Source organism: Oreochromis aureus, linkage group 1, assembly GCF_013358895.1.
Source record: "Oreochromis aureus strain Israel breed Guangdong linkage group 1, ZZ_aureus, whole genome shotgun sequence".
Taxonomy (NCBI): Eukaryota; Metazoa; Chordata; class Actinopteri; order Cichliformes; family Cichlidae; genus Oreochromis; species Oreochromis aureus.
This window is the reverse complement of record NC_052942.1, coordinates 5,639,749-5,666,728: the sequence shown is the minus strand read 5'-3', so window position 1 is coordinate 5,666,728 and position 26,980 is coordinate 5,639,749. Positions and strand designations below refer to the sequence as shown.

General features: G+C 37.4%; 1 protein-coding gene across 1 annotated transcript; it reads right to left on the bottom strand.

Annotated features, from left to right (window-relative positions):
• LOC120440875 (mucin-5AC) lies at positions 1-26,273 on the bottom strand. Its single transcript, XM_039614350.1, has 25 exons — positions 26,212-26,273; positions 25,718-25,759; positions 25,352-25,610; positions 24,799-24,913; positions 24,334-24,418; positions 21,397-21,503; positions 19,699-19,856; positions 15,732-15,870; positions 15,428-15,538; positions 15,210-15,279; positions 13,559-13,696; positions 13,321-13,485; positions 13,075-13,169; positions 12,867-12,993; positions 9,572-9,693; positions 9,309-9,460; positions 6,335-6,473; positions 5,954-6,064; positions 5,671-5,841; positions 5,125-5,364; positions 3,922-4,078; positions 3,664-3,792; positions 2,730-2,877; positions 387-430; positions 1-230 (listed from the first exon to the last, which is right to left on the bottom strand). Exons 2-25 carry the CDS (start codon positions 25,725-25,727, stop codon positions 1-3), a joined length of 3,222 nt encoding a protein of 1,073 aa, XP_039470284.1. The 5' UTR covers positions 25,728-25,759; positions 26,212-26,273.
• Between the last annotated feature and the right edge of the window lie 707 nt (positions 26,274-26,980).

The window sequence follows — 26,980 nt, the reverse complement described above, 5'->3', positions numbered from 1 at the left end:
CTATTTGTTTGAGAAATGAGAAATACCTGAAGTGGTCTTTAGAATTGTACTAAATGTAAATGGAGTTGTTGTTGGCCCAGGTGTTGTTGTGTTAAAGCAAGGGTATATACTCCTTGTTACAATTCCATTCTCTGCACACTCAGCTGTGATGCAGTTTCCTAGGCCATCAGTTGTGTTGTAGATATTGTCCCCATAGTTGTAGGTTTTTCCATTAATGATGCATTTACAATCTGCAAGTAAAACATTTTTTCTCATTGTAAATACAAATGTATTAATAAACGTTTTTTATATTAGATATAATAAATTAAAATTGAAAATAAATGTTTTTTTCAATTTGCCAAGCAATAGATATTTAGCATTGCTATACAAGCTTACAGTATACTTACAGTTAACGCTGTAGTTACATTGTATCCCCGACATTGTACATAAGCTTGAAAGAAAACAACGTTGTGGTTATTTCACTTGTGTCTGGTTTTACACTCATTGTGGCATGTATAAGGTTAAACATCACATGTAGTTCTTAATAACTGTATATTTCATCTACAGTGCCATGAAAAAGATTTTGCCTTCTTCCTACTTCCTTATTTTTGTTCATATTATTGAAAAAATAGAGTAAGAAAATATTCACATTTACCTAGCCCTTTGCCCCTGTCAAAGTGCGGTGGGTTAAATGATCTTAAAAAGGAATTCATCATGCCAAAATCTGAAGAATTACCTGAGAAACAACTTTATCATTTAAAATTCTAGAAAGGGTTACAAAGCCACTATGAGAGCCCTTATTCATAAACAATGAAAACTTGAACCAGCAGTGAACCTCCCCAGGAGTGTAGAATTCTACGTTCATCATTATCAGTGTTGGGTAAGTTACTTTAAATTAGTAACTTAGTTACATTACTAGTTACTTCTCTAAAAAAGTAACTCAGTTACTTCAAGTTACTCGTTACTTTCAAAGTAACTAGTTACTAGGGAAAGTAACTTTGGTTTTACTCAGAATTCTCTTGTTAATGTGTTGCTTCCGTAACTGGATACCCAGCAAGATTGCCAGTCTTCTAGCTTGCTTACTTGCCACAAGTGCACTGTGCCACCTACCAATAGAAAGGAAAAATAATGTGCACATTTCCACGAGAGAAATCACGCCTGGACCGACGTTGACCGCCGCCATGATTCTAGCCTGCTTTTACATCCAACACAAAAACTGCAGTCGTGGTGCTTTTGATTGTACTCAGAACTTGGAAATTCTGCCTTCTGAATAGGAAGATGTAGGCAACACCAGACTGCAAATGAGCTGCATACAGAGCTGGACTGGGACATAAAAATCGTCCTGGGCATTTTGACTAGAGACCGGCCCACCATTATAGGAAAAATCATAAAGCCTTTGAATGAAAATAAACACTGTTGTGACAGTGATGTACACTGTTCTGATGGTATATATGTATCAATCTATCAATTGTTTGTTGTAAGACTCAGATAATTTTTTTTTTAAAAGCGAGACATTTTAAATGAGAATAATAAAGAAAAGTATTTCCTTGTCCCCCCCTTTCCCTGTTAATGCCCTACCTGGCCCCCTGGCAAAACTTTGCTAGACCCGCCCCTGCACAGTTTCCAGCTGTCAGCTACGTAGAAAAGGATGCTGATGTTATTTGTCTCTCAGAAACAGCTCATAACTTCCCTTCAACTCATCCATGTCACCTAAAAGGTAAACCTGTTTCTCCATCACCTGTTCAGCTCTGATGATTCAGTAAGGACATCTCCTGGTTTCATCTGCATGTTTCCCTCTCACCAGATAACCAAACCGATATCATGACCAGCAGCTTTACAGCTGTGGCTCCAGCAAACATCAGCTGATACTAGAAATTAATATTAAATAAATTCTAACAACAGCTGATCAAGCTTAAACGTGCTGCTGTTGTTTAACGTGACATCCGCTGGTTTCCTCTTTCTGGCGCAAAGTGGGCGATAAATAAACAAGAGAGAAAAGCCGATCAGCTGATCACTGATCATTTTCGTGATTGAAGTAGAAACAGGAGAGGAGAGAATGAGAGAAGAAGAGGCAGCTGTGCAGCTTCAGCTTTGTGTCTTTTTCATTGTAGCTGAAGTCCGGGACAAACTGTGTTCCTTTTCACCTCAGTATGAAACGCGTAATATTTTCTCTGAATACCAGACGATTCTGTTTTTTACGGGACGGTTGGCAACTCTAATAATTAACCTTATGAACAAAATAAAGTTCAACATCAGTAACATAGCACCCACCCAGCTGTATACAGTAGAAACTCTGTCATGCTAGCTAGCACGCAGTACGAAAATGTCAGCATAACGAAAATAAACTCCACCTAAACTTGGTTTATATCTGACTCCGATAGACTGCAGGTCATAACTTCTTACCTGAAGTTCAGTTCACCTGACACGCGGACCGGCGGCCGCTTCGGGTCTCTCCTCTTGCCTCCCTTTTCCTTCATCCACCTGCTGGCTTCCACCACTTGCTAATGTTATTGAATCTGTGGAAGCTCCGCGATATCCACCACACGAAGTAACGAGGAACGAGCCTATCTAAATCCCAGTAACGAGTAACGCGTTCCTGGTTTTGGCATAATAACTAGTTACCGTGCTCGTTACCACAATAATAACGTAGTTACTGTAACGCGTTACTTAATAACGCGTTAGTCCCAACACTAATCATTATGTACTGTGTACTAAAGTGAATGGAATGATGAATCTTGTGTGAGACATACCAGGTGTAGCAGTTCTCTGATGGAACTTTTTCACCAATATTGTAATGGTTGCCTTGGTCATCATAGCATCCACACTGGTCCCCGGCAACGCACTTCATAGTGTCTTCATCAAAGTAGGGTTGGTTTGATGGACATTGTGGATAGCAGCCTACAATGTTTTAAAATAGTGATTAACTTGAGCAAATTTACAAGTAGAATACATGAAAAGCTTTTTTGTAAACATTTCACAATTTGCCTCTCCTTCACCTATCGTGCTCCAATCCTGGGTAAACGATGCGGGACAGACATGTTCGCACTTTTCAGTACACTACTTTATTGCGGCTGTTGACTTACACACGTGGCTGCAGCTTTTCGGCTACAGCCTACAAACATCAACAACAATAACCACAACAGGACTTAGTTCATTCTGTTTTAAGCCAGAACACCGGCAAATCGTGATTGCTGCTCATGTGCATCCGCCTCCCACGCAGCCATGCCGCAGACCATGCCCCGCCACAGGTCTGCAGTCAAAAACAGGCTTACTGCAGCCACTAAGAGTGAATAGTATTGAACTCTCACTAATTTATATATTTTTCATCTCTGTTCACAGGTCTCTGGATTCTGAAGTAGTGTAGACTAATGAAGCTGTCTTGTGACAAAAGTTACAAATAGTTGTTTGAAATTAAAGTTGCTTGTTTAAAACAAAAACTACTGACGGATTCATTGTGAATGAGTTCATTATCTAAATACAGTTGCAGGTAGGCTTTTCTGTCATTGTTTTGTTTAGATGGGATGTGAAAATATTCCTTCCTGCCATGTGGGGAATGATGTAAAAAGTTTGAGAATCACTGTGTTCTAGGCAGGAATACGGTTTGTTCTTCTGTTGACTTTTAAAACATTTAAAACAAAAATAAATAGTCCACAAAGTGGCATATCAATACTGTGCCTAATGTACCTTCCAGGTTGGTGATAAGTGAGGAGCAGTTTCCAGATGGATTCCTACATGTTTTCATGCAATTAGCTCCACAAGGCTTGTAGTGCCACTCACATTCACCAGGTGAATTATAGTAGTCACAGAAAATAGCTGCAAGAAACAAAACCATTGCTTATTAGACTTGTACAGCCTTTTAAAAATCATGTAATTCTTAAGATGTCAATTGCTCTTTCAATCCTGTAGCTCAGATTTTTCTGGTAAGATAGTGAGCAGACTTACGACAAAACTTTGGAGTCCTCCATGCAATGCAGGTCCCAGCTTCATTACAGGCTTTGGCATATGCAGCCACAGCAGTACAGAGACATTCGCAGTCCCCACCAGTGTCACAAGCACAGGAGTCTCTCACACAGGAATCAAAATATGGACCAGGGTCAACCTTGAACACATACAGTAATGCACTACCAGTCAACAGTTTCACAGCACCATAATTCTTCCATTTTCTTTAATTGAAATTCAGGCAGTTCAATTACTCGTTTTACTCTGAAAGCAAAGAACAAATAAACAATTGAAGTTAAAAAAGAAATCATACAATCCATTTTTACCACAATGAATTCAGGGGTACAGATTGAGGAACTATCCTTTTGCCTACTCAATACTGTACAAAGATCAAAGATTTGGATTTTGATTCATTACTCCATAACACCTTCTTCCAGTCTTCATTAGTCCATTGGCAGTGTTTCATGGCTCAGGTAAACCTCTTTAAACCTCTTTTTCTTATTCTGACATCTTAGCAATGGTTCTGTTGCTGCAACATGACCTGTCAGTTGAAGTTGACGCTTGCTTACTATGACCACAATTAAGCTCTGCTTGTAGTTCAGAAACTTGTCTTCTGACTCCGTTGAGGCTTTGAGTCTAGTTGACTTTTTCCCTGTTTCTGATTGTCTTTTCAAGGTGAAGGACACTTGACATCTTTCTTTGCAATTTCTTTGTAGCAAAGACCTACACTTTTTCTCACCATTTTTATAGGGGTACCACAATGTGCTCCAGCACTACCTTTATGTAGACATACGCAGGTTTAAGTAATCTCCGCCTACTCTAGATTATTCCCACAGTCTAAAGACATGTAATTAGTGGGATTAGGTTAACTGGTCATTGTAAATTGTCCATAGGGGTAAATGTGAGTGCGAATGGCTGTCTGTTGCTCTGACTGGCAACCTGTCCAGGCTTTACCTTGCCTCTTGGCCTATGGTAGCTGGGATAGGCTCCAGGCCCCCCATGACCTTGAATGGATAAGTGGAAGAGAATGGATGGGTGGATGGATATTACATATCATGTCTATTAGGTAAAAAGTCCTAAATGCCAGACATTAAGATAAAATGACAAGGAGCTCATAGGGGAAATTAATGTGCGTATTCTTTTTTGCATTTGTGTGTGTGTGTGTGTATCCATTTTAGTATATTTGCTACCACCAAACATACTGACCTTTGAATGACAGCTCTGGAAGGTGACACTTGTGATGATACTGCACTGTTTTTGAGACCAGGCTTCCCGGTAGCGATTAGAGGCACAGGGATCAATGATTAGCTCTGCATTGGGGCAACTAGATGAAACTTTCCAGCTGTTACCAAATTGTAGAACATCAGCTACTATTTCCTGGGAGCGTGTGGTGAAGTCATTCTTACTGTTACCATCATAGTTTCCACACAGACCACAGACCTGACCCTAAGAGGAAAGGAAGCAGTGGTACAGATTAAAGCCCTCGTTTTTTGTCTTTCACATCTGAAGTTTAATTTGGGGATTTTCTTTCTATAATTTAGAATATTAATGTTTTTTTTATTAGAGTAATCATACAGTAATCACAATTATTAAAACAGGGTAGCAATAATTGTGTAATTCTATTGGTATTTGTACTGACTACTAAATTTCTGTTATTGTGAAATTCTTTGTATTAACTTTCTTAAGCAATTATACTTCAACAGTAAAAAGAAGTAACTGTCAATCCAGATGTGCAGAATTTATTTCTTTTACCTGGAACTGTGGACTGATTGTAATAAAAAGACTGGTCCTCTGGTCCCACATGAGAACAAGTCCAGGCTTGATTGTCACCACTATGTAAACGCCCATTTTTTGTACCTGAAGCACCTGGATAGTGCCCTTTACCACTTGTAAGTTGTCATCTTTAAGCTGGAATTCATTATCCTGTGGGTTACAACAGCAATGAATAAAACATCAAATTTATTTTTGTAAAATCACTCTACATTTTTCAGTCATTAGTTTCAAAATGAGCACAATTGAAGGATTTTGTGTTTACCCCCAAGAAGATCTTGATGGTCTTAGAGCAGGTGGTTCCTGTGGTTCCACATGGAACATTTTCAGTAATAATTCTGAAGCTTCCATTCCCATTACAGGTGCCACAGAAGTCCTGAGTGAAGTACAGTGGACATAATTACTGGATACCAGTGTTGAAGTCAGAATCCTTAAGAGTTGCATAAAATCAAATCCATGTATTGATAAAAATGTTGGTCTGCCTTTTTCTGTCCTGGTAGTTAAATATTGTAGGGAGTAATATACAAGAAAGAGTAGCCACAGTGAGCTTTACAATGAAAAGCTACAGAAGAAAGATGGTACAACAGTTTGTTGTCAAATCTACCAAGGCTATTAAGTTTTCAGTTTAAACTTTTAGCAACCTTACTTGTAGAAGTGTGTATTCACACTGTCCACTGAAGTCGAACCTCTTATCGTCAAAGGTGATGTAGTGACCGTCTCCATAGATTCCACAAACAGCATCACACGTCTTGTTGGTACATGTGAACTTCCTTCCACTGCAGGAACTGGGGAGAAACACATACAACAAAAAAAGATTAAATTAATTTCAAAATATTTGTAATATCTGTGTAATCAAGAATACAAAAAAAAAGCTGGTGATTAATTAACCACCTACCTTTATATTTTTACAAATATAATTAAAACAAGTTTTTCTGTTCAAATCTTATAAAAGTAGAGTCATATGCCAACTACCTACTGGTCTTTCTCATGTATTTGGTGAAAACCCTACCAAATTGTACCATTTAAACACTGATTAATCATCCTGAATTAGTGTTGATTTACAAGATGGGGGAAAACTTCTCACTCGTATTGTTAAACCAAACAAGTTTAAGTGACAAAATTAGCAGAGACATAACAAATATAGCTGTACAGTGAAAATATACAGTGACGTTTTTATTTAGTAAACATGTTTTATAATACAAACCCAACTCCAAAAAAGTTGGGACACCTTGCAAATGTAAATAAAATGTAAATAAAAAGAATGATTTGCAAATCTCAGAAAGTCATACCTTTTTTACAGTAGATCATAGAAAACATGAAATGTTTGAATGTATTAAATAGAACAAAAAGGTCATTTTGAATTTGATGGAAGCAACACATCTCCATCAAATTACTACTGTGTATCATCCCCTCTTCTTTTAAAAGCAGTTTGCAAATGTCTGGGAACTGAGACCATCTGCTGGACTTTTGAGGGAGGAATGTCTCATTCTTTTCTGATATAGAATTCTAGCTACTCAACAATCTTGGATTTTCTTTGTCATATTTTTCATTCATGTTTTCAGGTAAAATTCCTGGAATGCAGGCAGGTTAGTTCTGTAGCCAGAGCCTTCTACTACAAAGCTATATTGTTGTTCCAGATGCAGTATAAGGTTTAGCAATGTTTTGCTGAAATATGCAAGGTCTTTGTGGAAAAGATGTGTGTTTTTTTTGAGAGATGAAGGTATTTGAACAGAGTCCTGATTAGGGGTGGGTTTTAATAATTGATTCATCGATTAAAATCGATTCTGGCTTGGATAACGTGAAATCGATTCATTAAAATCCTGAATCGATTTTTTAATATAAATTTATTTTGCCCGAAACGCCAGAATCTCAGGTGAAACCTCACAAAATGTCAACAACCACCAAACAGCTAAGACAGTAAATGAGAGCAGGTACACGGATTCTGCACAAGGACGTAAACACACAGCGCGGACCCGCGGATCAGAATCAGTGAGATGCCGCCTTTCTCACCTGACGGGCGCTGCAGCTTTTAAGCGGCGCGCGCGGCGCTCCCGCGGACGGCAATCACTTTCTGGCAGACAATCACTTTTTGGCACAACAACTGCACGGACACGGTCGGGGCTGAAAGCCGACAGCTCGCTGATTCTGATGTTTCGGCAGGTCCGCACTTTGTGTTCACGCCCTTTTTGCGCTGATTCTAAAGCTGTTAGTTTGATCTCTCTCCAAACAATATTGACTGAACCAGCAGCAAAAGAAGATCCAAACTACACTTCACATAAACATCGTCATGAAATCACTTTTACTTTTACTATTTTGCTTCCACTATGTTAAAATCACACTTCATGCACAGCTCTCTCTCTCTCTCTCCCTCTCTGTATACTTCAAGAACAGTTTCCCGTCTAAAAATCTGTTTTCTGCATTATTCGCTTGCTTGTTACACAAGTCTACTGTTGTTTACAGCGCTGTCGGCCGCTGTTTTTTTAAATTTTTTTTATTTTACATACTTCCGAAAAGAAAACCTAATTTCTGCCGTTCAATACTGAACAAATTTAAACTTTTTAAAATTATGCAAAATGCAAAACGCTTAGCCGTGTCTCTAATAAAACCGCTACAACGTCAGAGGTAACGTTCATATGTTGATTAATGGTTTTCTTTCGTTTTTGATGTACTGCAGGATATTTTTATAAAATCCCAGGCCAGGAAAACCACCTTCATGTTTTTCTGTGTTTTATCTTCAGCTACTTTGACACAAAGGCATCTGATGTGACGCTTACACCTTTGATAAAGTCTTGCGTGTGTCCTTTTTATAGATACAAAAATATGTAAATGTACTGATCTGAATTATAATATTTCTGACTGTCAAAATTTCCCAGATTCAAATCGAATCGAATTGAATCGAATTGAATCGAATCGAATCGAATCAAATTGAATTGAATTGAATCGAATCGTGGATCAAATCGATTCGGGACCTTGTGAATCGAAACGAATCATTCTATAAATCAGTGACGATACCCAGCCCTAGTCCTGATAACTTAGTTGCCTCTAGTGTGAAGAAGACAGTAGCCATTTTATTTTGTGGAAAACCAAAGAATTGGAAATTTTGATTTATCAGACAACAGAACAGTTGGAACAGAGGAACAGTTGTTTCCTCTGTTCATTTTTAAGCATGTTACTGACATGTTGCCAATTAAACTACCTAATTGCAAAATGTTTCTCCAGCTGTTATTTTAGTAGCACTTCCAGTCTTTTATTGCCTTATCACTCAAACATTCATACGGTGCTTTTTATTTATATCCAGGCTCATTTATCCAGCATTAACACACACTCAGTTAGATGCACTGGGGGCAACTCAGGGTTCAGTATCTTTGGTTTTTTTGGCCAAAGATTCTTTGATTGGATTGATCCCCAGATATTGTGATTGGTAGAAAACCTGCTCTTGAACGTGAGCCATGGTAGTAGTGGTGGCTGTGTCTCAAACAAGCACTATGACAAACAAGTCACCTATTTAACTGACATTCTTTGTTGTAGTGGAAATATGTATCAATACTTGTTATAACATATATACTGCCATTAAATCTTTAAATATACATCTTTGTATGCTTGTAAAGAAATGTACAAACCAGGTATTGCAATCTACTGTCAGTGTCTCTCCAGGCTGGTAGACTTGTCCATTGTGTACACATGGACAGCTGGTCTCATTGACACAGCCTCCTGCTCCATCTGACAACAGACCATCTGGGCATATGCAGCCTGATGTACAGCCTGTGTGGATCTGTATCCAGCCAGAGTGAAAAATGAAAGGAGATAGTGAGTCAAGCAAGACCTGTGCATGCACTACACATTTAAGCACACAGCCAAACTGCCATAACTGTGCTGTACTTACACAAGCCATGTCAGCGGTGCTGCAGCTCTTTTGACATTCAGTGCCAGTAGCCCCAGGTTGAGCAGTGGAGCAGTCAAAGTACACCATGGGGCATTCGCATTGTGGTGAACCTAATGGTAAACCTGGGAACAAAATATAACAGGTTCACATTCGTAGTTTTATTGTCATGATAAACAATATTATGATTAAATTTGCCAAATTAAATTCACTGAGTGAAAACTTCATAATATGAAAGAGAACTGAAAATGTTTGGTTACTAATTTTAGCAAACAAATTAACCACAATAGCATTTAATCTGTGTACATAATGTTAATTATGTATGTCTATATTGAGAAGCCTACTTAGTAGCTGTGTTCCTCCAGAGCAGCTGAGAATGCCTTGTCTGCAGACACTGTAAGGACAAGTATGAGGGAACATGAGAAATGGTTTTATATCACATAATGTCCTCAGTCATTCTTTAAACATGTAGTTTCTTATTATTCTTTTTGTTATTTAAGCAAATGTTCATGGGCAAAAAACACCCTAGTTGTACTGGTGCATTCACAACATGGATTTATAGAATGGAACAACATTTTTCCTTTGACTGGCAAGTTCGCTTTGTAGTTGGTGTATATACAGTAGACAGCTTCCAGCGTCCTGTGTTCCCCAGTTCAATATTCTTTTAATCCTCCTGTTTTGTTTCGATTAAACATGACCCTGCCAATAACACGTGTCATATTAAGTGAATACAAATCTAGAAGAAATGTTTGTCATGTTTCAGTTGGCATAGTCAAAGTGGATAACTAAAGAAAGACCTGCAATATTAGGTCAGCTTCACTTTATTTTTACAGCAATTTAACTTTAGCAAATGAACATTTTGCGTTGGTGATGAAAAACGTAAAAATCCAAGAAAGTTGATTCTGTTCTAGCACCGCTGATTAACAATGGTCAGCTGGTCAATTTCATGATCATTATGATGCAAAATCTTATGACCAGTGATCAATGGCCATGAGTACTAGAGTTGGGGACTGGAAAAACATAAATAGTACATTTGCATTATGACCAAAACAAGCACACATGTTACATTGCTAAGGTTGGGGAAACCTGCGGTCAGCTGAGACTGAAGTAGTTACTTCGATGAGTGACAAAATATTTCTCCCACTGAAAACATGTCCAGATGAACAGAATCAAGTTTCTTTCAAATTTCCTTAGCTGGATAATTGAGCATGAATTAAGAAAAATTAGTCATCTTTATTTACCATGTGCTGCCATCTTTACTGATAGTCTGTCCAGGAGGAACAATAATGCCTTCAGCATAGCAGGGGCAGCTTTCACGGGCTACACACTGGCCTTCCTCATTCATGTAAGTTCCTTCAGAACAACCACAGCCATCCACTGTGGTGAAGTTGACCTGACAAGAGTAGTCAGTCTGGCCAAGGGAACGGCAGGTACGCCCACAGCTGGTCATGTTGTAATTATACACAGTTTCTGCTGCACATGATGTACTGAATGTCTCTGTTATGAGAGATATGAGATGTTTGTACAATGAGGAAACAGTTCAATTCAGTTCAATTTAATTCAATTCGAATGTAGTAAAAATGAATCAAACACAAATGATTGACTAAGATTTGTTGTAGTCAAATGTACTGCTACTTCTGCCATTATTTAAAATAGAAAAGCATACCAAAATATATGACATAGCTGTGGTACTGGAGACAAGAATTGTTCATTTAGTAGGAATGGCATGGAAAGATGTCTAGTAGGTTAACAACACAACACAGACATGTGTCAGCAGATAACCCATGATGACAATGTGATGGTGTTTCTGCTTGTTCCGAACTCTATATAGTTCACTACAATACAATTTGTTTTGGTTATTAACTTCAATGAACCATTAAAGACATAAAAAATACGCAAAAACTCAAAATATGTATAATAACATTTATATTAACTCAAAGAATTTAGAGTTTTCTCTCTTTAATTTATAGAAATTCTGGCACATTTAATTTTCATGTTCATCGAGGTACAATATTCCTGTGAGCTTAGCACTAACATTGTTGATTTAGCACAGATTATTATATTATACTACAAGCAAGTGTACTCCAATTGCAGTATGAATGCTGAACTGAATTTTTTGAGTTGAACTGTTGTAACTGCTTAATCTTTGCTGAAATCGTTGAAGCTGGCAGGCTGACCATTTTTAGATGAGCTGAAAACTAAAGAATATACCCAAATAATCTGACAAATAATGAATGTTTATCTGAAATTGATGTGAAAACTGAGACATTGCATTGTTACGTTTAAAAAGTGAATTTAAAAAACTGTAGTTGAATACCAAAAACTGATTGACTTAATGTTTAGACTCAAGGATCTTAAATGAAAAGACAGCATATTTTCACATGTTTGAGGGTTTTTATTTTTAAAAAGCTCTGTATTTGATGTTCTTGAAATGATATTTAAACTAAAATTTAAAGACAAGGACTGATTAAAGTAAGTTTTAAAAAATTAACTTCGAATGATCCAGTCAATGAAGAGCTCATTCAAATTATGTGAAAGTCAAAAAATGACATTAGCTGCCCAGATTTGAATCAAACGTTTGCTGAAGACGAATCCACCAATGAAAAACAGAGCTGAAGTGTCATCAACAAATCAGAATAACCTGTTATTCTCATACATTTATTGCTGGTATAGAATCAGTCTGTGGAAAATTGCTGTTAAATTTCTCTTTGAATCTGTCAATAAACTGCTTCCAACTTTCCGCCTTTTTTAAACATAAGGACCAAGGACTTTTTCTACATAACAGTGGGTCTCTCTGCATTTAATCATTAGTTATTATTAATCTCTGCTGCTCTACCACAGCATGTCTTTTGTCCTGTCTCCCTCACCTCAACCAGTCACGGCAGATGGCTGCGCCTCCCTGAGCCTGGTTCTGTTGGGGGTTTCTTCCTATTAAAAGGGAGTTTTTCCCTCCCACTGTCGCCAAAGCGTTTGCTCACAGCGGGTCGTATGATTGTTATTTTTTACTCTGTTGTATTATTGTAGGCTTTGTATTTCCAATCCGGTCTACCTTACAATAAAAAGCACCTTGAGGTGACTCTTGTTGTGATTTGGCGTTGTCAATATAAAACTGAATTGAATTAAAAATTGGGCTGTAGGGCCAATCTAAATAAAGAAAAGGGCTCAGTGAGTGAGTGTAAAATTATGCCTGTGGTCTGAAAATTGAGGACACAGCAGCAGTTGAAAGAGAACATTTTCAGATAAATTTGTTGTTTGAACCCGTGTTTCTCTTTTTAAGGATGCTTGGTGTTTTACTTACCACAGATGGTTTTCCTCCAGCCAGTGATGTGGACTCCTGCTGCTGAGCAGGCATAGACATATGAGGAAACTGCAGCACACATGCAGTCCTCACTTTTTTCACAGTTACAGGTGTCATACATACAGTTCTGTCAAAAGAGTATTCATGAAATGATTAACAAGAGTTCAGTTGCAAAGTTCTCATTAAAACTTTGTATGTGTAGACTTACATCTTTATATGTGCTGGGGCTAACGACAGCGTGGCAGGGAGCAAACACTCCCTCGGGATCAGTTAATTTGGAACACCAGAAATCAGCATATTTCTCTAAAACACAGAAACATTCAGAATTAAACTTGTTATATATTATCTGTTGTTTAATACAATCTTGAAAAACAGCAAGGCAGTATGGTATTTTTCATATAAGATAATAACTTTTATAAGATAAAACATAATAATACAAGAGTTTTATCTGTACCTGTGAGGATGTTGTTATTACAAGGGTCTCCAAAATGTGATATAATGTCTGGGCAGCTGGCTCTGGTTTTCCATGCGTTGGCAAATGCAGCAGCAGTGCCTTCCACCAGCCCATTGGTCACTCTAAAGTCATCACTCATTATGTCGTTGAAGTTTCCACATAAACCTTTCAAATAAGATGTTCCACAGTTACACAGATTCCAGAAGTTCCAGACACTAAGAATAATATGGAGACATACCAGAGGTGGTTCCTGTGAGTGACTTGTCAGCGGAAATGAACACCTGCATTATGGGAGACAGCTGAATCATCAGTTGTATGCCCACTGTGGTGCTTACAAGGATGTAGAAGGAAGATGGTTTAAAGACCCTCAGATCAGCTGTAGAGGTCAGAAGACATGAAAAAATGTTGTAGCAGTTAATTGAAACACAAATATACAAACTTAAATGACGCAGATAGCATTTCCACTTTAAAAAAAAATTAAAATAAAACTAGTGTCTGTGGTGCTTTTGTTCAAATTCTTTATTACATATTTTGTACCGAGTTGAACAAAATTCTTTTGGAAATACAAATTTTGGTGGCCCTTGTAATTTGAAAGTCACGTTTAATTTACCTGTGATAAACTGTCAAGTAAGACAAATTGAATGTCACACAAAACAAAAGCAAACAAAGAATGCATTAGCAGAGGGATCATTAACTGATTATATAAGTACTTGAATTTATAATTAACTTTAAAACCTATAGTGAGGATGCGTTGGGAATGCCTGACAGAAGGCCCTGTCGGCGAGGTCTTCGACTCCCACCTCTGGCAGACCTTTGACTGCTTTCCAAGGTAGGCTGAGAACATTGAGTCTGAAAGAACATTGTTCAGCACCTCCATTGTTGAGGCTGCTGCAAAAAAATTGTGGCTGTGAGGTGGTGGCTGTCATGGTGGTAATCCTTTAACCAGACTGTATACATCTGAGCAAAGGGAGCTTTCAAGCTGAAGGTGTCCACAGGTTAGCCTGTGGGGACTTTGGAGGCAGCAGAGGGAGGTGGGAAATCAACAGGGCTGCCACTGCAGTGCACCCGTCTTTCCTGGTGAAAAGAGAGCTGAGTGTGAAAGCGAAGCTGCTGATTTACTATTTGATCTATGTCTCTACCCTCACCCGTGGTCACCAGCTTTGGCTAGTGAACAAAAGAATGCAACTGCAGTTAAAATTAGCTTTCTACTAAGGTTGGCTGGGCTCCCGACTGGTAGGAGGCCAATAGGGTAGACACAGGACACACTGGAGAGATTATATCTCGCCAACCTATATTGGAGAAGGGGGCGAGGGGAAGGGAGGTCTAGGCTTCTCTGCTTAGACTGCTACACCCGCAACCCCGCGGTCCAGATAAGCAGAAGAAAATGGATGGTTTCATGGATGGTTTTTTAAAACATTTATTTCCGTATTTTTCAGACCATAACGTGCACCGGATTATAAGGCGCACTGTCAATAAACAGGTCTGTTTACATACATAAGGCACACCGGATTATAAGGCGCATTAAGCGAAAAAAAAAAAAACAGATAAGTCAAACTTTAATCAAATCATTCTTCTTGCTTCCTCCACCTCCGTACCATTGATTCATTAATGCTGAATTCTCTCGCAGATGCCCATGTTGTTGCAGTATATCAATGAGGATATACTGCAATGGGATCGGTTCGAGGTCAGTAAACACAACCAGAATTCATACATAAGGCGCACCAGATTATAAGATGCACTGTCGATTTTTGAGAAAATTAAAAGATTTTAAGTGTGCCTTATAGTCCGAAAAATCTGGTACTGACATACAGATGCATGCATACGCTATGGTTATTTTATCAAGAAGCTGTGTCCACTATATGTGGACAGTAAAATATGCGATAACTTACCTGTAAACAGTGGAAGCTGAGAATGAATCTGGTTCACATAGACCTGCCCGGATGCCTGAACTTTAACAACCTGTCATTTTGCAGAAAGACACATTTTAGACACACCAGTATTTGCAAATTGTCATTGGTGAGAAAAAGCACAAAATTTTGATATCATAAGATCTGGATGTTTTTCAGACACGAGGAGTAATGATGATGTTTTTATGCCTCTGGCTTACCACAGAATTACTGCCTAAGGCCAAAGTTACAGTTCTGAGGCAAGTCTTTGTGTCACTTAGTCCGCACTTGACAAGATCCACCAGCACAGTGTAGGACAAACCATTACTGTCCTGCAGCACACATCAAAACAAAACATGTAATCAGTCACCCAATTTTTTTTTTTACGAACTTTTCATTAAATACATTACACTGCAAATTTATGTACTCAGATCATATTATTATATTGGCATATTATTTTCCGATGGTTTAAGAGTCCATGCTGCTGTTATGTGTATGGGGAGATAGACTAGCAGTGTGTATCACCTTAGCGAGAACATAGGAACAATCGCCATGAAATGTGTAGACTTTTCCATCAAATGTGTTAATATGAGCTCCTCCTTCGACAGAACAGATTCCTGGACAGTTCGTCTCTGTACAACTCCACTGACCGCTTTCACATACACTGTAAAGACACACACACGCACACACACACACACACACACACACACACACACACACTTCATTTACTTAATTAAAAATTTTTAGTATAACACTGCATTACATTTTTCTACTATGTCTTAAAATAAACTCACTAACTTTTGTAAAAGTTTAAAAAGGTACAATTGTCACATAAATGTATAAACTGTAAATGTGAGGAGACTGCTAAAACATTCTTACTTGCAGTACCTCCAACATACACAATAATTTTGTAGAAGATTGTAATTGTGTAACTTACAAATGGATTTAACAGTTAATCATCCTATCAAAAGTACTCTTAGATTCATATCTTTACCATTTCTAGTATCACATACACACTAAAAATGTTTTATTTCCATTTTTTAACACTGCAACAAAGTGGCACAAATTCATTTTACCAGGATCCACAGTGGTGGGAGTAGGACTCTCCTGGTTTGTAGATTTCATTGTTGTGCAGACATGGACATTGAGAGACTGCAATACATCCACTGTTACCAATGTCATCAAAGACCATTCCTGAGAAAAAGAGGCAAAAAAAAATAATTATATATATATATATATATATATATATATATATATATATATATATATATATATATATATATATATATATATATATGTGTGTGTGTGTGTGTGTGTGTGTGTGTGTGTGTGTGTGTGTCTGTGTGTGTGTAAAACAAGAAGAGAGAAAAAAAGGGATTGGGACTGAAACATCACTAATGTAATACGTTATGGGATCAGTGATCATGTATGCTTGATAATGGAATATACGGGGATACAGATGACGACACAATTATCAGCTATAACGTTTGTGTCAAAATTTTCCTGAGTGTTTTTTAACAGAGCAATTGATTATGAGCATAGCATTGCTAAAAATACTAGTTTTCTTTAGAAAGCATACATTATTTCTTTTTGCACACAATAACAGCATTTTTTTAAATTACCAGCATCAATATTATTAGCACCCCTGAAAAATGGACATTTTTGTTGAGCCATAGCACAAACCACAGTTATGCAATAACGTGCTTTAACATTGCAATGCTCAAAGTTTGTAAAATCAAGAAAAAATACAGGGTCATTTTCCATTTACACACATTATAAAAGCTTCAGCAGCAGAACAAGCATCCTGTCAAAAACAAAAGAGATTGTCTGGACTTGTTGATGCTGACAAAGCATTGGATGGAGGGAAGTTTTCACAGCAGTTCCAAGTGTCAAGAACTGGAATGAGAAGTATCATCAAGAAATTAAAAGAGAGCCACAGAAAACAGAACAAGGCTGGCAGAGGTAGGAAGTGAAAGATTTCAAAGATGTGTCTATAGACCCCAGAAAACTGCCAATACACAAGTCAAGAATCGTAGCTGCAAATAAGATAATCCCTCAAACCCTGCACAAGAATGGAATATGAGGTTAGAGACAAGAAAAACTCTACTTCTACAAAGAGACATTTTCAGCTAGAGTGATGTCTGCTAAAGAAAAGCTGGCAAACATTATGCATACTGGAAGTTCATCCTTTAGCTAGAGACAAAACTGGTGGTCTTTGACCACAGAGACTTATTTTTCAAGAAAGAAGAAAGAAAGGAGAGGCAGTACTATGCTGTGGGGGTGCGCCAAAGAATCTGAAACTAGCAATCTGATCAAGAAATCATGAAGAAAGAAGGATATATAAAGATTTTGAAAGAATGAGTATGAATGTGTGCTCATGTTATTAGATAGATAGCATTTAGAAAGCTTGCATGAACTGGTGTGTACAGGTGAATGACCCAAGTTGTACAAAGCACTTTGAGTGCTCCAGTACAGTAATGTTTATAAGAACCAGTCCATTTGCCATTAACCCAAACCTCAAGCTGCAAAACTAGCTGTGGGTCATTTCTTTGTCTTCTAACATGACAACAACCCAAAACATACGTCGCTTCAGGTGAACAACTACCAAAGCGAATGTCATGGCTGACTTGCATAAAGCCCTGACTTGAATCCCGTCAAAATCTGTGGGATGAACTGAAGATGACGGTCCATCCCAGAGCTGGAATTGCTCAGCAGACATGTAATACTTACTAAAATTACTAACAAACAACTGCAGGTTGTGATCTGACCACAGAGAGATTATTACTTCTTTAGATGACATTATTATGCTCAATATTCTCAGCCTAATGCAGGGGTGTCCAAATCCAGGCCTCAAGGGCCGGTGTCCTGTAGGTTTTAGATCTTACCCTGGGTCAGCACACCTGAATCAAATGATTAGTTCATTACCAGGCCTCTGGAGAACTTCAAGACATGTTGAGGAGATAATTTAGCCATTTAAATCAGCTGTGTTGGATCAAGGACACTTCTAAAGACTGCAGGAGACCGGCCCTTGAGGCCTGGATTTGGACACCTCTGGCCTAATGTTTTCTCTTCAGACACAGGGGATCCAATCAAGTATAACTATGCATTTCAGCATACCACCCTTTCATTTAACATTATTTGGCCACATGGACATGTAATTTCAATATTTATTTCATTCAAATCATCTCAAATTTCTACAGCCAAACTGACATCATTTCAAACGTAAAGCAGGTCCCTCCAATTCAGAAACTACATGTGTCACAGTGCCATGGGTTCCACACACCTGAATGTGAGGTTGAAACAATTTATAATTCTTAATTTGCTTAATATGTAGGTGTTCACCAAAAAAGGGCTTTGAGAAAATGTTGGGGAACTTGAGCACCAGTAGCTCCTAGAAATAAAGTGGCCATTCTTTGTGTTTAGGTGGGTCAATCCTCTCGAATAACACTATGTAGGCTTTTTTTTTTGTACTGTTGTCACCCTCTTCTCTCTTCTGGCCCACTTGTTAACCAATCAACATTCGGCAGAATGCAAAGTACTGTGTGGTTGAAACCCTCTCCCCCCTCTGTCCTACTGAAATTGTGTCCACTGACGGACACAATTGTAGGACCGTAAAACAATCTTTATCTGGTGGATATGTCTGGCACATTCAATTTCAAGTTCCCAGTCAGAATATTTATGTGGAATGCCACCTCAACTCAGAAAGTCCAAAAACTCAAAAACTCAAAAACTCAAAAAAAAAAAAAAAAAAAAAAATTGGAGCAACCCTACCAACCCTGAGTTAAAAATCAAAGATTGTGGCAGTGAACATAAACAGTGGTGAAACTTTTAATCTGTACTGCCATTGCTATCTAATTGTGACTTGCTAAATAATCCATACACAGAGTGCTGATCAGGTTCTATCATAAATGTGCTACCATGGTGCTTTTAAGCACAAAAGAGGCATTATGCTGTATTGCTAGTGATGCATGAATGGCTCTATCCAAGAAGCAAAACAAATCCTGCTTTTTTTGATCTTCTGACTTTATTACAGGGATGTGCTGACTCAGGAGTGATGGGGCTCCCAAGTTCTGACATCTGAGATCCGAGTTATGCGGTTTTGGTTTTGTGTGAACAACCTGGTGGCGATTGCCCAGAATACATTGCAATTGTTTTCTCTCTGAGCGACAGAAAGCAAGAGATGGAGTGCAAAATGAGTGTGGATGTACCAGCAGGGCAGCTGCAGCCATCATGACAGTGGCTGTCACATGTCTGGCTGGCCTGAGGGGTGGAACAGCTGTCAGGACATGAACTGCTACATTCCAAGAACACCATGTTGTATGGACATTTCTTGTCTGTGGATAAAAGTTTTTCATTGTCAATTAAAGAATTTTGCAAAGTATAAGGAAAACAACAATGCCTATGATGGAGACCGAGAAGTGTAAATGTTGCACCCTTACAGCAAAATGTATCATTCCTCCATTCTTGGGGTTTGCCACCTGCATGGACACACTGTCTGGAGAACTCTGAAAGTGTTTTACAGAGGACCAAAGTAGTGTTGTCTGTAGAGTTGCACGTGTCCACCATACAGGCTTTACTAAAGGATTCCACGTCAAGAATGTTTTGGCAATCAACAAAGGGATCACTGGAGAAGGTCTGGTCACAGAATTGCTGAAAAAGAAGTCAGTCAGTTAAAAAAATACATACTGCCAATCATTTTTAGAAGCCTACAGTTTGAGCCCTCAAGGTAGCAAGGTAACACCTGTTTGAGTTTACAATTACAGCGCCTTAAAAAAGAATTCATGCCCCTTGAACTTTTACACATTTTGTCACTTTACAACCACAAACACGCCACACTTTTCACATTTTTATTTGCTTAAAATTTTGAAAACCATGCATCATTTCCATACCACTCCACATTCTTTGTGTTGGTCTATCACAGAAAATCTCAATAAAAAAATTTCAGTTTGTAGTTGTAAAATGACAAAATTTGGTTTAAGGGTTATGAATACTTTTTCAAGGCACTGTATATGTACAGGCTGTTGAACTTGGCGGGAGGGCTATGCCCTGTGTCAAAATATTCCACTGCAGCTGCCTCAGAAGTCTGGAGTATAGTGTTAAGAGTGTGTTTACCTAACCCTAAACCTGTATAATAACTCTTCATTCTGTGACAGGTGACAACATCTGTCAGGCATATGATAACGCACAAATGTTTTTCTACTTTTATGCAGCTATTTTTCTTAGATTTATACTGTGTTATAATGCATTTATATTATTGATTTGCACTGATTTCCACTACTCTCTTACACCGTGTCAGTTTTACTGTTACTGTTTTGTTTTTATGTACATTAATTTTTACTTTTCTTTGTTTTTTTACTCACAGTTGTATATATAACATTTTGCATTGTTTCACAGTATAAGGGCCTTACCAGGCAGCAGTGGCACTTTTACTTTAACCTTGTTGTTTATTTGTTGTTTTTTGTAGACTGTATGAATAGTATAACTACTTGTCATCACAGTTACAGTCTTAGTGAAGATAGTATTAGTTAAACTACAAGAATGTCTGTAAGACATAAAGAATTGATGACCTCTAATTTCCTGCTTCTAAATTCAGATAGAAACTAGTTCACACATGGTGCAGTAAGAGTACAGACAGGGTAAAGAATCAGAGAACATATTTCTCCAGTACCGGCTTCTCTTCATTGGCTCCCTGTTAAATCCAGAGTCAAATTTAAAATTTCTAAAATACTTAAAAATAGAGTTAGTTAATGCTGGATCAGGTGAATCTTCCCTTTGTTATCCTGCAATAAGCCTAGACTGCTGGGGGTTTCCCATGATGCACTATGTTTCTTCACTCACCTCTTTCACCCATTATGTTTTTATACACCAATCTTCATTTAATCATTAGTTATTATTAATCTCTGGCTCTCTTAAACAGTGTGTCTTTATGTCGTCTTTTGCCGCTCACCCCCAAGCAGTCAGCGTGGACGACTGACCCTGCTAATGGTTTCTTCCTGTTAAAAGGGAGTTTTTTCTTCCCACTGTCACCAAGGGCGTGCTCATAGGCAGTCATCTGATTGTTGAAGTTTCTCCATCTTATTGTAGTCTCTTTAACTTCCAATATAAAGCACCTTGAAGTGACCTTGATGTTGTATATATAAAACTGAATTTAATTTAACAGTTTTGAAAATGAGAAATGGTGAAGACTCACCTTATCACCACAGCTCGGGACTGGGTTAACGTCAGTCTCCTTACACTGCTCGGTGGGGCCATTTATCTTCCAGGTCTCAGCATAGTCCACCACAGACAGTGGAGTTCCTGTAGTACAGCACACTCATAATAAAATGACCATTAAGCTTATTGGGGGGGCTTCTTTATTACGTATTCTATTTCATAATGAACCAAAAAGGTCACAGATCTGCATCTAGACTTTCACTACAGAAATATGCTTTTTAAAAATGTGGAAAATTATGCTAATTAGATTGCAGCATATGTTGCTCCAAATATAATTCAGCATCATAGGGACCCTCGTAGATGTGTAAGCTAAGACTTTTCCAATGTGCACTAATCCCCATGTAGCCAAGATTTTTTCAAAAAGAAAGTCACATTTTTATTCATCAAACCCAAGCATTTCAGGATCTTTTTTTCTTGGAATCCTTTAAAATTGCATTTATGGATGCAGCAACTAATGGTGGTCAATGACAAATGGTTTTGAAAACCCATGCAATCATTTCTACTACACAATTATACCTATTTTCAGTGTGCATGCTTTTGAAAAGGGGCTGAAGATCGCAACTATTCAATATTGTTCTTGGGACTGTCATTTGTGCACAGAGAATTGTTGAACTATTTGCCTTTGTAGTCTTTCATAGATTGGAGCGCCTCCCTGTCTTTACTTCTGAATGACTGTGAACTTTTTTGAAAAGTTGTTGCTAACATTAAAAGAAATATTACCAGTGATGTTCTCTCAGGACAAGCAAGGTGAACAGTGACTGACTTGTCAAATCTAGAGATAATTAAAAGGAACCAAAGAAAGGCAATCTCTCTCTTCTATCTCAGTTTATTCCATGCTCACAAAATGTAACATCTCTGTCTTATGAATATGTCCATCTGCGGTTAAGTTTTTTTCCCCCCTTGTGTTTTGCACATCCACATTGTGGATCAACAGTAACACTTTAGAACACGGCCTGCGAATAAGGCATAAATACCCTGTAATTACGTGCAATTTGCAGGCAACAAGTCAGGCTTTTTGCAGGAAACAATGACACAACTAGACTGTAAGACCTGTGACTAAAGTGTGGGTACCCTGTAATTACTTGCAATTGGCGGGTAAACAGTCAGGAAAATCTAAAACACCCTAGGAAATGTGTTAATCAATACTTAATACTCATTTTATTAGTCGTTCTTTAGTCACCTAAATACAATAAAAAATTATACAAAAATTGACATTTACATGTATTAACAGTTTTTGTATTCATAAGAATAATTTATTCAAACAACACCTTAAAATAAATCTATAAAAAGTATAAAAATAAATGTTCCACCTAGTTTATTTACTTTATTTCAAAAAAAGTTATGTGTTCATTTTTACGTGTGTATATGTGACAACCATTTCATATACATATTTTGTATGTAATACCAGTGTAATTTTCTGATGCAACATAGTATATTATTTTATTTCATATACTATGTTATTTTATTTTATCTTATTCTATGCTATTCTTTTACTTAATATTTGCTGCTTGTAACTTTGTACTGTCCACTTTCTGCTATGACCAAACAAATTTCCCAAGTGTGGGACTAATAAAGGTTTATCTTATCTTATCTTATATGTCACCCTAATCTTTCTTTTAAAAAAGATTTCCTTGTTTTATTTTATTTTCTTTCCTTGTTTTGTTTTCTCTCAAAATGGTTTTCCTCCTGATTATTTCGTTGTAGAATCTGGAAGGACTGTGAAGCGGAACAGCAGCGTTATCAGTAGGTGGGGTTTTCCTAGCTAATGGTCTGGCATGTTTTTCCCCTGTTTGTAAAATGCTAAAACTTTGTGTACATGTCTTTGCTTTGTTTAAAATAATAATAATAATTGGACCTTAACTATAATCAGACATTTCAACACAGCTTTAAACAGACTGAATGTGTTTAATTTTTCTTTCTTCTTTTAGAGACTGCCCTTGATCACTTAGTCCACAGGAACAAATGTATTATGAAAAGACACCAGAAAGCTGTGAGACTGTTGGAAAGTCACTCAAGTATGACAGTGTGAACAAGTCAACCATGTCACATATATCACTGTTGAGGTACAGTGTGTGCAATGCATTAAAAAATATATTTAGGAAGTTATTGTACTATCTGTCTTGCTGTCTTGTAAAATATTATACACAAAAGCCATGTCCACAGTTTTTCTTTTTTAATACTCCAAGGAAATTTTTGGACATTTGTTCACAAGGTAAAAGACATTTTCCAAATTGAAAAGAAAAAAACTTGCAAATATCATTTGTTTCAGAGTGTAAGTATTGTTTTGTCTGGTAATGTATTTCTAAAGCTAATATTTTAAGGGTTAAGGAATTGTTTGTCCTTGTTTTTAACAAGGTGAGTTGTTTAATGAAAACAACTCACCTTGTTTCCATTATCATAGGCACAGATGAGCCTATGCTATCCTATGCTATGACTGTAAATATCAATGTATAATTTCAAATACGTGTTAATAAAGTGTTAATCACTGTATCATTTTACATGTAATATATAAAGACAGTTGAATAATGAAATATCCATTAGACACAAAATTACTTATGTAATTAGTACTTACTGAGTAAGTAATACTTACTTATTCAGTAAGTACTAATACTGAGTAAGTAATACTTACTCAGTATTTACTTACTAGGATACTTAAAATTACTTACAGTATAATTTATGTCTCTTTCCCTGTAAAATACCTAGAAGTTAGACGAGATTAAGTGACTCATAATATGCCCCGCACCCCAGGAAATACAAGGTACAGTGTTATTGTAAAAAAAAAATTTCTGCAAAAACCTGACTTGTTGGCTGCAAAATGCACGTAATTACAGGGTACATACACCTTATTTGCAGTTTGTGTTAGAGTAACTAAAGACTACATTAGACACCTCCCGAAATATTAAAATTATCTTACCACCATTCAGGAATTCATTGGATATGCCATCAAAGTTTCCACACAGTCCACATGTCTGAGTCCGATATTTCTCATCTATTTCAATCTGTGAAGATAATGGATTATACAACAGGTAACTGGCAAAATCACAAGACAGGACAACTCCAATATATGGCATTCGTTCCTTGTAATCCCTTAAGAGGTTAAAATAGGACATTCACATGATAATTTGTCTGCATTCTGAATAAATGAATCATCTGAATGGCAGGATCTAAACAATGATTTGTGACCTCAAAAGATTTAGAAAGCTGGTATAAAATTGAAAACGAGAACAAACAGCTTGTAGAACTTAAGGGTTAAATATATAGATAAGAACCGGAAGGAGCATATTTGGAGGCGAGGGCCCGCTCCTCAATTCCTGAGAATTTATCTCCAAATAAAAAGTCAGGTCAGCCAACTTTGTATATGTAAGGGTAGGCTTCATACATCAAGGGAGTCGTCCAGGTTCCAGATTGCCTTTATTCCCAGATTAGCTTCAACAGAGATACTAGATGCGGTCCCTTTGACAGTCACTCCTGATTTACTGAACGGCAGAGATTCCCTGGTGCAAACAAAGAGTGATATTTTTAAAATGAATGTAAAAATTAAAACAAATTTACATTACCCATGTACTACTGCTCTTTACTTATACAAATCAGTCATTAACAGACCAGACAGACCCCTAACCCCAGTGCCACAGAATATTACTGCTTGGGGGTAAGGAGCTATTTGGAGCATTTGAAAGCACAAGATAGTGTCCTATGGAGGGATATTGTGGGACTTCAGATTGCAGCAGGTGCTTACATTTAGGTTGAGTGCTGCTGTCATTAAAGCAGAATAAATCTCATATTAAGATATGGTACAGTGCTGAAAATGTATATACATACAATTGGAACTAAATTTGATATTGGACTCTTGACTCTGGACCCCACTGAATTAAAGTTACTGAAATATTCTTGGAAAAAAGTCAGCATAGTTGATAGGTCTTTCCTGAACTTACATCTTCCCATTGACAAGCACAGAGTTGTTAGAGAGCTCCACCTCAGATCCTTCCAGCATCATGATGATTTTGCTGATTGTGGGGATGTTGTTGACTAAGCTCCGCCGCATCTGGATATTAAAGTTTTCATAGCTGCCCTTGCATTGCATTGCAAGGACATGGTTACAACTTGAATTCAGCTGGAAGAAATCGCCATCAAAAGTCTTGAAGTGATAGTATCCCCAAGTTGTGCACACTCGGCCAATGTGGGATGCATTAGCTATAAAATTAATAAATTAATAAATTACAAATTCTTTTTGAGAAATCATTTTATATTTTCATGGAGACTTGAAGAAAAATAACCTTAATGGACATTTGCAAACTTACCTGAAGTCATGGTCAGTGTGTTTGTAGAAGGAGCAATGGTCACTGAAGTAAAGACAAAAAAAATTGGTGTTTATTAATTTAGATGTAGGAAATTAGAAATTTCACAGGATAATAGTATCAATTGACAATTCACTGATATTAAACTCAATAATATACTCAAACTGAAGATGCCCAAGACAGTTAACTGTTGTAGATATCCCAAATCCGTATATACTCTTTATCACCAGAAAAGGCTTCAGTAGATTTAACCAAGACTGTCTGCAGCAAACTGCATTACATATTCTAATTAACATGCCTTAATTAGCTGAAGTGTTGAAGCTATGAAATAAATTCTATATAAACCAACCCAAGCACGATATAATGCATCTAAATTCACATGATGAATTAGGATTCACATAAATGATTAAAGTAAATATGACTCTATGACCTCTTCCCAATGTCTTATAGCACTTCCATTGAGTGTGAAATTATAAAATTTCCAGCACATCATTTACCATTCTGAGTAAGTGAGTCGACTATCAGCGTCAGATAGATGAGCCATAATATCAATTCAAGCCCTTTGGCCCCCATGTTGGTCAGGAGGACTAACACTACAGACGATAGGATTCACCTGGGGAACAAGCTCCTTTATAATGCGCCTCTGAAGGTGGAGCTACATTGCATCATATTTCATATTGAAGCAAATCATCAAGTATATTTACTCAGCAAACATCATCCTCACCACTATGCTGAGCAGCTTCTTCACTCACTATACCTCTGATTAACTATATCACTAACAGGAGGTTCTGATGTTTACTGTCCTGGCATTGCTTGACTTTCAGTGCACTAAAACATGAACAAGCCAGAAAACAGAGGGGAAACCGCATTGGTCTAATGGTTTAAATAGCTTATCTGTGCCATTTGGTTAACAAATAAAATATCATACACAGTTTGGTTCATATTTTTCAAAAATGACCCATTTAAGTCATTTTTGTCTCTGTACACCACATAGGATTTGAATCAGACAATAAAGATATGATTAAAGTGCAGACCTTAATTCAAGTTAAGTTTATTCAAGAATTATTTGGAGAGATGAAATCAAGAGTAGGAAGAATAAACTATGGAAAAGAAAAAGCACAGCTCATAGTCCTAAGTATACCACATCAGTTTTCAAAACATAGTGAAGGTAAAATTAAGGCACAGACATGGCAGAACTGGCAGGTCTTTATTGATAATTTGGGTGCTGTTAGAAGTAGGAGGGTGAAATCTGTGTATATTTTCCGC